General features: G+C 40.2%; 2 protein-coding genes across 2 annotated transcripts; both read right to left on the bottom strand.

Moving 5' to 3' along the window:
• Window positions 1-23: 23 nt before the first annotated feature.
• On the bottom strand, window positions 24-6938 carry hdac10 (histone deacetylase 10; the record flags this gene model as incomplete). Its single annotated transcript, XM_083893715.1, has 20 exons — window positions 24-88; window positions 1740-1926; window positions 2031-2219; window positions 2381-2462; window positions 2571-2627; window positions 2776-2861; window positions 2949-3042; window positions 3127-3349; window positions 3576-3643; window positions 3727-3833; window positions 3962-4051; window positions 4206-4265; window positions 4353-4418; window positions 4533-4659; window positions 4736-4804; window positions 4996-5100; window positions 5285-5382; window positions 5551-5647; window positions 5744-5878; window positions 6880-6938. 20 exons carry the CDS (start codon window positions 6936-6938, stop codon window positions 24-26), a joined length of 2064 nt encoding a protein of 687 aa, XP_083749841.1.
• A 1014-nt stretch (window positions 6939-7952) lies between these two features.
• On the bottom strand, window positions 7953-9407 carry aplnr2 (apelin receptor 2; the record flags this gene model as incomplete). Its single annotated transcript, XM_083893714.1, has 1 exon — window positions 7953-9407. The coding sequence occupies one exon, from the start codon at window positions 9405-9407 to the stop codon at window positions 7953-7955; it is 1455 nt and encodes a 484-aa protein (XP_083749840.1).
• Between the last annotated feature and the right edge of the window lie 2236 nt (window positions 9408-11643).

Raw genomic sequence — 11643 nt, 5'->3', positions numbered from 1 at the left:
CACGCGCGTGTGTTACCATTCAGTCACTCCTCCTCCTCCTCCTTCTTTATGGTGATGCATTTAGGAGCAGGAGGGGAAACTCCCGTCACTGTGAGGAGGACACAAGCTTACGTTTAGAGCTGAGGTGTGTGTGGAAACATGAGTTAAACAACAACCACAGAGAAGAGATGAAAAAAGAAAATAATGACTGTGTTACATGAGTCTTCGTTTGTTCCACTGTTTATTCCGGCGATTCACACTACAGCGACACCCAGTGGCAGGACTGATTATTCTGATTGTTTTGTTTATTATTGGAGTTCAGTACTTGCTGGTTAATATTTATTTGTGTATGATAGATGGATCTGAACTTTTTATTTTACTTTACACTCACTGACGGATAATACACAAATATATCTACTTAATTACTATACAAGGTACTCGTAATTTACATGAGCATTTCCATTGTATCTTTTATGCTCCATCTTCTGAAGAAAACATTGGAATTGTGAGATTTATAGTCAGAATTGTGAGATGCACTGTTTCCGTTTTTTCATATTTTGGTTCAATACGAAACAAGGAAAGAGGGGCGCTGTTTCCGTGCTCTCGTTTGTTGGTATTGTCAAAAAAACAGATTATACTTTAGTACCCGGACCCCGGAACAAACGTACATTGGACACCCCGGACCCATAATTCTCTTCCATACTTTGAAGTAGATAAAATTGAATGTCTTACTTCTTACATTTTACTATTCACTTTTAATTTACCAATAATTATGTCAAATCTTAGGATTTGTAATATAGTGAAGCAATGTATTGTGCAATGTATGCAATATTTACTGTACTGTACAAAAAATCTTATCATCATCTTATTGTTTTCATAACACCACAATGACTTTACAGTATAATCGTTTCTCCACCATTTTATTGGAACACGTGAAAAAAATACAGGAAACATGTAATAAGGTTAAAAAAAAAATGTTGAGGTTAAAGTGTCAAGTATTTAGTATGATCTACCCTTACAATAGCACAACCCTGTTTCTTTTAAACCTGGAGTGTAACCCTAATGTTGTTGGTTATGCTTGTGCTGTGAAAAAGGTCTATTCTGCCAGAATTATTCAAGGCACGCTTGAGCATTACATACAAATGTTGAATGTGTTTTTACTCACTGACAGCTTCCTTGTTAAGACCAACTTTCTTCATTCGCATCATTCCAATTCAGATGCAAATGATTATTGTCTTTGAAAGACATAAAAACAACAAAGCACCGTGTTAAATGTGCCGTATGCATTTGGTAAATGACCCAAATCTTTGTCACAGCTATTACTTTGAGTTACTTTGACAGTGAGTACACGCTACTCTTTCTGCTTCTAAGTCAACCCATGTGGGTTTTAGTATACATTATAATCATAGGTTTATTATGAGGTAAGCATCAAAGTTAACAGTCACTAATAATGTATAAAACAAGTTTGGAGACAAAATTCCCCCATTAGCCCTGTAACTACATTAGAACTAGGAGTTTATCAATACAATATACTCACAGAGTTTAAATTGCAAGTGGAAAGTATCAACCATGTGCTTTTCTGTTTAAAAAGAAGGAACTAAATGTATCTCAATTCCAGCATAGCACTCACAGTATTTGCATTTACTGTGTTTAAAATGAAAGATGTCTCAGCTTCCATCCTCGTCACCTCTTCCAGTGTCTTGTGCTGTTTGTAGGAGACAGACACGGTGGTTAATACATTACAACTAAGTTTAAAAAACTCTTTGATGCTGCTGTTGTGGATTGACCTGTGGTCTGCAGTAGTTTCCAGTCAGCCTTCAGCCTCTGCCTCAGTGTCTCCACAGACTCCACATTCTCTGGTAAAGGGGCCACAAGTGGCCCTAAGGAGGGGGCAGGTTCGCCAAGGAGGGAGGAGGCTGTGGGACCGACACGCGCCTCGTTACCCTTCTAAAAGAAGAGCAACATAAACAGATTATAACAGATCACACTATGTGAAACGTGTACTTCTGCAGCAACAAAGAACAAGGTAGCTTTCATGGAATTTGCCTTACCTGCATGAGCACCAGCACGCGTCCTTGTGCAAGGCCACGTAGCAGACTCGTTAGCTGGAGCCACATACTCTCACACAGCCCACTATCGGACATATGAACCAACACAACCAGACTGGGATCGTACTCGTATCCCAAAGGCAGAAGGAGACCAAACATGGCCTGAATGAACCCTGAAACATCACTATAGCCCTGCACAGACAACAAATACACATTGGAAATTGCATTATTCAACATTTCTTACAATATTTACATCAATATTCTAACGTTACTTCAAAATATGTAATCACACGGGTCATCTAGTAGAGAACTGAATATACTAACATACGCACAAGAATTTTTAATACACATACCTTCTTCAGACACACGGGAATGAAATATCTGCTTTGAGGTTCCTGGGACTCTTTGTTGCTGAACTGCACCACAAGTACATTCCTACAAACAGAACCATGTTTGAGCTTTTGCAGACAATCCAAATCTTTTCATTTGCTAAAGGAGTAACATTTTTTTATTTATTATTTTTAAATCATGAGTGACAATCACCCATCTTCAGAGACGTCAATCGGAACATTTCCATCTCCAACACAAATGACCAAAACCCTGCAATGAGGAAAAAAGACAGTATCACTGAATGTTTTTAATATGTATAATTCAGTGGTAGGTTCTCATGAATGTATTAACTTGTTAGTAAGACACTATATTAAAGCACACGGTCAGTGGTATGTACAGTTTATGCACATGGTTATACCGGTTCTTTAGTGCAGATGCAGCATGCTGGACAACACACTTCATCGCCTTAGAGACGTCATGGACCAGCGCCAAGCCACTGCAGATCTGAGAGGCAGTCGTTAGGTATAATGATGGAAGCCTATAGCTCATGTGCAGAGTGTCACAACATAACAATTATAATTCTGACATTACCTCGTTCCTCTCCATTTTCTCTACAAGGTCAATAAGACTGGAGAACGTTAAGAGAGCGTCGCTGTCGTCCTCTGAATCTGTAAGGATGTTCTCCCTGGGTAAGGCAAAACACAGCCGTGTCGATAATAAGAAATATATTCAAATACTATGAGTATCGAGCAGAACCACAGCTCCATACCTGATTTTAGTGACTATTAGTGGGTCAAGACACTCTGAGACACTTTGGAGGTAACATCCATGTGGACAGGTGATGCCATCAGGGAGCAAAAGAGCAGCACGGATCGCAGGTGTGAGTCGTTTTGGAGGTTCTTGCCACACATGCTCCTCTTCGCTTTCCTCTGAATCCAGACTTTCATCTAATGTGCAGCCCTTGGTGCTGATATCAAAAGTGGGTAGATCGGCTGGAGAAAGAAAGAAAAGAAAACATTATTAGATCTATTATTTCTAGTTTTATGTGTTATCGTAAGAATACGATGTAGATGAGAGTGATAATCTGACTAAGAGCTGTGCAGCAGCTCTTAGTCAATTTACACAGTATTTAAATAAACACTTGCTGCTGACTATTCTAAATTACCATTATAATCTTTTCAGGAATAAACCAAGAAATAAATAATATGGATGTTATACCTGCATGTTTGAGGCAGGACCAGTATTGCCTATGAGCTGATCTGACACAGTGAAGGGACTCGATTGTACTGAAAATAGAAAAAAACAAAGCCACTCCAGTTGTATAAATAAATCTAACATTTAAATTCAACTGAAAGAGAGCGAGAGAGACCTTTGACAGGGACCATCAAGGTTTGCAGGTCGAGGTGGAGGATCTCCAAGCAATGTCTGAACTGTTTGACACACAGACTGCGCAAGGGATGTTAAGTTGTATCCTCCCTGGAAAACACAATTCAAAATGTTACAATTATGCACCAAATCTGTAGAAATATGCAACAGACTGTGGTTTTAACATACAACAGACAGTTTTCATTTAAACAGACAATTAAGACAATGATAAGCTTGACCTCCAGCACAGCACACAGTTTGCCACCTGCAAGGTTCATGAGAAGGTGAGTGAGGTGGGCAAAGATGTCAGGAGTCGCACACATTTCACCCTGGAAACAAACCACAATCACTAAATTCAGTTTACCACGTCTCACGTCCACTGATGTACAACAAATGCACATTATAACGACATATAAATGCAAAGGAAGATGTGCAAAGCTCGACTGTGCATCATTTAAAATACACAAAGAATACATTCATTACCTCTGGGTCACCGATGGCTGAGTCAAAGCCGGCACAGACCAACACCAAATCAGGGCAAAACTGTGACAAACAAACTTTCCTCAGTTTAATCACGTCAAACACATGAGTCTATCTGACTGGTAACACAATGCATATCTTTGGCCTCACCTCATATGCGACGGGCAAAAGAAGATGATGGAAGATTGAAAGATAGTCACTGTTCTGCATTTCAATCTGAGAAGTCATAAAAAAGCCCATTAAATACTGTGTGGTAGATAATGCTAAATTCACACTTTCTGCCATAGTCTTAAAATCAACCTAACAAACCGTATTACTCTGGCTCCTTACCTTGTTCCAAGGCAAATTAATATTAAAACCAGCCCCTTTCTCTTTGCCGACACTGTCAAAGTCAGATTCTCTAAGTTTAGGCCAGAACTGCTGATGCTCAAAGCGGTGCCATGAAAAGTAGAGAACACTGTGGAGAAAGAAACATGCAGCATTGATCACACCAGAGGAAACAATTCAGCGTCCTCACAACAGCAAAGACTCACCTTGGATCGTCTTCAAAACAGTACTGAACACCTTGACCGTGATGTATATCCCAGTCAACTATCAATACCCTGAAAATAAATGAATAGGTAAAGAATCAAATATAATACATTTATAAAAAATAACAGCAAAAAAACACCACACTCTGAAGTGAAAGTAAATCTAATTAAAAATCATTTCAGAGAGCAGTGGTTTTTCACTGTTAAGTAAATAAACATATGGAGACACAATGAACATGGTCACATAAAGTTAATTATGTTACCTTTTAACTCCATATTTCTGCTTTGCATATTGCGCTGCTATGGCCACATTGTTGAAAATGCAGAAACCACTGGCAGCATTGTGCATACTGTGATGTCCTGGGGGTCTGGCAAAGAGCAGTGATATACTTTTTGAAAACATATATAATATATCTTTATATCAAGGAATGGAAATAATAGATTGTAACAAACAATACCATTTACCAACTGTGGGGGGAACCCAAGAGCAAACCCTACACTGTGTTCCCCTAAGAGATATAGATAGTATAAGTCGTTGTTTAACAGTCTCACCTGACCAGAGCCATGCCATTCCTCACCTTCCCGGTCATAACACTGTCCACCAGTTGCAGTGCTGCTCCTGCAGCCAGCGTGGCACAGTGATAGATGTTCTAGGACAGTTAATGAGATGGAGGATGTTTAGCCTGAGGTAAAATGTACTCACTTTTAACACCACAACCTCAAAAATAATTCCTATAAGTACCACAAAATGAAGAAACTTGAAATGTGTTCAACTGACCACAGCCACAAGTAAGAACTAAAGTAAGAGGGGGACTCACTGGGTGGAAGTAGACGTCACCATACTGAACACAAAAGTCCTGCATTTCTTCCAGAGTCATGAAAGGTGTCTTCTTCACTGCCTGCAAATATTCTTCACTGTTTGTGGCAAAAAAATCAGAAGTACATGTAGGTGGATGAGTTTAGGTATTTATCTTTTAAAATGTTAGTAAGTGAATCAACATGTCGTCCAACCTGTGAACCAGAAGAATGTCAGCATCGGTCGCCTCTCGGACAGGCACAGAGACGCAACGACCAGCCAGACCACTCTTGACCAAAGCCTCATAACTCACTATCAGACGCTCAGGAACTTCAATCTTGCATAATGGACTAAAGGATGACAAACATTTCAAACAAATGACAGGGCATGTACTGTGGGTTTTAGTAGTTCTATTTTTAGATGTAAGGCATAAAAATTAAATAACTACATAAATGCAGCCTTTTAATAACTAAAAGAATGAATACAGAATACAACTAAAGAATAAAAAGGTAATAGGATAATAACCTTTTTATTCTGCTTGTGTGTGTTATATGCAAACATACCTTATGCAGCAGAGTTAAATCCCTTAAAATAATAATATATTAATTGAAAATAGGGATGGGAATGGTATCAATCAGTGTTGGTATGATACTAGCCTAAAATAATTTATATGATAGATAGATAGATAGATAGATAGATAGATAGATAGATAGATAGATAGATAGATAGATAGATAGATAGATAGATAGATAGATAGAGTTTGTGATATTAATATTGGACAAAAAAGTGGTATAGTCCCCTCCCTAGTTGCAACCAAAGATGTTTTACACCGTTTACCGTTTATTTTTTTAAATAATTTATTTTCGTTCACCAAGAACAACCAAGTTACATACTTACAAGAAATACAATTGTTTAGATTTTTTTTTCTTTAAGATATACTTTGTATTATGGTAATGTATGAAAAACCATAAAGAAGATGGGCTGGTTTCCTAATTTCTCGTTTTAATAATAATAATAAAAAAAGTAAATACTCGGTGCGCCTCACTAAGTGGCCGGACTAACAACAACAAAGGGAACTTCAGTTCCTACACGACAATAATAACAACACCAGCGAAAATAATACGTTAAATTATGTAATACTTGTGTACTCATTATTCTTCAATAATTATAAGTTACAGCCTGTAGTGTCATTCTACCCGAGTACACTGCCACGCTTTAAGTTACGCTGTTAAACAAAAACAGGTAGTTCAGGTTATTAACACGTCGATAAATAATGGAACGTTCGTTCCACTTCATTTGTCTAACACGGTAACTATTAGCAGCACGCTGCGAATACGGTGTGTTTACTTACTCAATCCAGAGCAGTTTGTATCTGGTCATCTCCTCATCATAAATTAGTGCTGTTCCCATCTTCAGTGTTTCTCACACCGGGCGAGCCGAGCCGAGTGAGATCGACAAACGTTACAGCTCCACACAAGTTGTCCAATCGGTTGAAAAGAAGAGAAGGGAAGTTTTTTAAGTTTCTCGACGCCGGATAAACACGCGGGTCCTGTTTGACGAGACGAGGGCGTGCGTGACGCACATACAGCGCTATTATTGGATACGGTAAACGTCAATCATTGTCAATGTCTGTGACTTTTCTATCGAGATATTTGGCAAATGTAAAATCAAATGCAAATCCTATGTAAGCTAGCATTGGCGCTAGCATTGGCTCCAGCAGCCTCGTGACCCTCAAGTACAGGATGCAACATTAGACAAACATTGTATGAATACTCAAATGATTAAAAAGCACAGAAAAGTTGCTGTGACTTGAACATTCTGTCCCAGCCTCTTTTTTGAGTGTGTTGCAGCCATCAGTTAAACTAAATCACTAAATATGGTTCTCAACAAAGATTAATTTTGTACTTTTATATCATAGCACACGTGTTACTTACTGTACCTGCTTTGTAATCGTAATTGCAGTCAAACTATCTAAATCATCTTTAAAGCACACTAGTATCTCGTTTACCATTTGCCCATTTGTATACATACTTTTTTATAGTCTTTTTTTTTTATTACTGGCCCAATACATCCATCACCCATCACCATCCAGTTCTTCTTAGTTTATTATACCTTCTTTTCTTGGAACAAAGTCAAATAGGTCATTCAAGAAGACTCATGAGCTTACATGACTATTTTAATGGTGGGGTACAATAAAAACATGCAGCACAACCAGTAAACAGGAGAGATTATTAAAACAAATACATACAGTAGAAACAGATCAAATAACCAAATATTTGCTGCTGTGGAGGTTCATCTCTGAGGAAGTGATGGCATCTCTTTCCTGTGGGAATTTGTGGACTGTAGACAGATAATAATGTTTATGAACTCCTTTATTTTGAAGCTGTATGCTCTTGGACATGCAGCATTGGTTCTTGTGCCCTCTCACCCTTTGCCCAATCTGACATTTGCCATTTCCTCCTCTGCCCTGTCTGCTGTTTCCTCCTGTGTTTTTGTGGGAAACGCTGAGCTCCGTTCCTCTTTCTCTTCCTCTCCTCCATCCATCTTTCCCTCCCCTCTCTCTGTCCCGCTTCTGCTTATCCGGCACAACATGAGAAGAGCTCCTCTGCATCTCTTCCGAAAGCACGGATCACAGGCAGCGTAGAGGAGTGGGTTGAGGCAGGAGTTAAGGTAAGCTAAACAGGTGACATAAGGTTGGGCAGTCAATAAAATCTGATCTAAAGGACAAGAGTATGGCACAAAACCAAACTCCAGAAGCATGGACACAGTTTTATTAACATGCAGAGGTAGCCAGCACAAGAAGAAAGCCATCACTAAAGAAACAATGACCCTGAGAAGTCTGCGCTGGCGTCTGCGGTCAGGACGAGGGCCCTGTCCAAAATGTCTGCAGAGGAGCTGAGCGAGTGAACAGTAACAGACCAGTAAGATAACAAGAGGAAGTACAAAGCCAATCAGGGTTGATTTAAGACTTAGGATGGCTGCCCACCACATCTCTGCCCTCTCTTTTTCTGCCTCATCGAGCTCTGCGCCTATCAGCATGGAGTAATCCATCTGGCAGGAGAGAAGAACAGCTCCAGAGTCAGCCGGCTCTCCCGGCCAGTCATCCCCAGAATCAGCATCGAGTTCCAACTCCTGGACAGAGCGTAGCAGCAAACCAGGAAGTGCCAGCACCCCCGCTAGCGTCCATACTCCCCCAATAATTAACAAAGCCCTGGTGGGGCAGCTCTGTGGGGCATGGTGGCTGGAGTGTCGGCGTCCAGTCAAAACCCAGTAACGCTCCACACTGAGCATGCTTAGGCTGAACACGCTGGCATACATGTTGAGGGCAGTGAGGAAGCTGCTGATTTGGCAGAGGGGTTGCCCAAAAGGCCAGTGGTAGCCCAAGGCTGTGTAGACAGCCCACAGAGGAAGAGTCACAAGAAAACAAAGGTCAGCTAATGCTAAGCTGGCTATAAGAGAGTCTGTTAGTGAGCGAGAGGAACGAGGGATGGAGGGAGAGGAGGAGGAGGAGGTGGTGGAGTGAGATGAGGGTCTGTAGCTTTTTCCTGAGCAAAAACCACATATTTTTTTGTTTTTCGGGGGAAAGGTCTCCTGCTGAACTCTGAGTCTGTTGATGTTTTGTTCCCTCGTCCTGAAAAGTCTGGTGCAGCAGAACGTTTCAACTCCAGTTTTGTTTTTGACCCTTGTTCTCCTCCCGTCACCTCGGTCCAAGTAGACCCAGAGCACCAGGCCGTTACCCAGGCAACCAACCAGGAAGGCCAGTAGGTAAACGGAAGGGATGATGGAGAAGGAGGGAGACCAGTCGGTGTAGTCGCAGTATTGGGGAGGAGGAGAAGGAGAGGGGGAGATGAGGAAGGCGTCATCTGGCGGCCCGTCCATCGCTTACTGAACGTATTTAAGGATTTCCTGTTGAGCTCTGTCAGTTCAAAGTGAGGGAACAAGAAGTAGATGTTTTAGAGGAACATGTTGAAGACCCTGGTGTCAGCTGTGGATTGATTGCCCTCCTTTTCTCATTCACTTCTTCTTTACGTTGACTTGGATGCTCTGAAAATAAAATGAAATGGAGTTAAATTCATACACATATGCATCATCAAACATTGTAGATGCACAGATAGGAACAAGTCAGGACTACATGTCACCATAATGACATTTTAAACTAGAAAAGCACTCGGGGAGCACAGACCTCCACCAAGGCAGCTCATAAAAATAGTGATAGCGTCTACGAATCACACCCAAAATGTAATCACTTGTTCCTGGTCCCATTGCGGACATTTCCTGAAAATTTCATCCAAATCTGACTTTGTTACTAACAGACAAACAAACAAACAAACTCCGGCGAAAACATATAGCTCCTGGCGGAGGTCAATTATTTGAAACCTCACACTGTAAATATGTCAGGCCTTGCTTACACCTTTAAAGCATCATTGAGCCACTTTTGTTTTACCTTAAAGTAACAGCTTCAAAATAAGTTTCTAATAAGGAGAATGGAACCTCTGTCCTTGCACTAAGTAAGTTCAGAGAGCAGGTGAAAAGTGTGAAACTTATTAATGATAGTCAGCGACTCAATCTGCTGTGAATCAGGATCAGCAACATCAGGAATAATTTGAACATGAGGCCTGAGGTGAGTTAAAGTAATCAAATAAGATCTGTCACATCCAGCAAAAGTCGCTTTTAGTTAAAACATTCATTTTCATGCAAAATGGAAATGGAAAACAAAAATCTGAGTAGAAGTGCAAATTTGGGCCACTCACCTCAGGCTGCTGCATCAGTGTTGGTGAAACCTTCTCTGAATTATGGAGCAGACTTTGTGCTCTGTTCATCCAGCCTGTTTCCTCTCATATCATTTTCTCTCTCGGTCGTCTCTCGTGTTAACTCTCTCTGTCTCTGTCCTGTCAGCTGGAGAAGGTGTGTCTTCTTTTAAATCTGAACACACACACACACACACACACACACACACACATATAGGGCCGTTCTTCCTAGAGCCAGACCACCCCAGCATAGAGTTACGAGACCAGCAAACAATCCCTGTGCAACACAAACACAAAAACCTCCCGCGAGACACAATAAGTCCCCCACAAATGCACACAAACTGGAGGCACGCAAACAGACAAGCAAACAAGGCCCTTTCCCTCAATCATATTCACTCACACACACGAGCACGTCCAAATGCCCGTGCAGTATACGAATGAGTGCAAACGCGGATCGACTCTTTGTTTTCAGTGTTTCACATGTTTATACGCTTGTTCAAATGTCACATCCCACAGAGAGGACAAACAACAACTAACAGCCCTCACAGTCGCAGTCTGAGCACATCATCACAACAGAGGAATCAATGTGTGAGAGTCAGCATGAATACATTTTTGTTTCTTTCTTTGGAAAAAAAAGGCCTTTAAACCACTGATCTGTATAGTGAAAGTACTATATTGCTATTTCATGATGAAACAAATCACTTTAGTTATAAACGACAGTCTGTCTGAAATAAATGTTAAATGCAAATTCTTTTTAATTTGGTTTATTGGCATTTACAACCATTTCGGGATTGTGTAATTATACATCAGGAATATCATTTAAAACGGTCACAGGAAGAAAACAAAATACAAAACACTTTTAAAAACTGTTTACAGGTTAGAAGCTAACTCATAAAACAACTGAGAAGAGGATGCAACAGCAAACATTCAAAATAGAAAGAAGCCTAAAGAATATATTTCACATATTTATAAGATACTGCACACACTTATAACTGTAGATGCAAATGTAAAAGAAAAGACTCCCTAAGAAGGGAGGGAATATGTTTGGAGGTTTAGTATGAGATAATTCATCTAATATTTGAAATTTCACCCCTCACAAGGTTCCAGTTGCAAAATTGCACACATACCTTCTTTACATGTCCTACACAAAATGACACACTTTTGGGTCGAGGGTAGATAACTTTTGGGATAACAATAATTCTAAAAATGTCTATTTTTGCACAATGGATAGCTACATCACCTCCTCACTTTCAAAGATGATAATTTAAAGGATCGAAATATTTCAACTGAACTTTTCTTTGTGGTCCCTGGACTTTGTATAGTTCTGCATTTTAGCCCCAGCTGCCATCACATCCAAGATGGATGTC

This window comes from Microchirus variegatus, assembly GCF_963457635.1.
Source record: "Microchirus variegatus genome assembly, chromosome: 8".
NCBI lineage: Eukaryota > Metazoa > Chordata > Actinopteri > Pleuronectiformes > Soleidae > Microchirus > Microchirus variegatus.
Note: the sequence above shows the minus strand (reverse complement) of the source record. Positions and strands in the feature narration are given on the sequence as shown.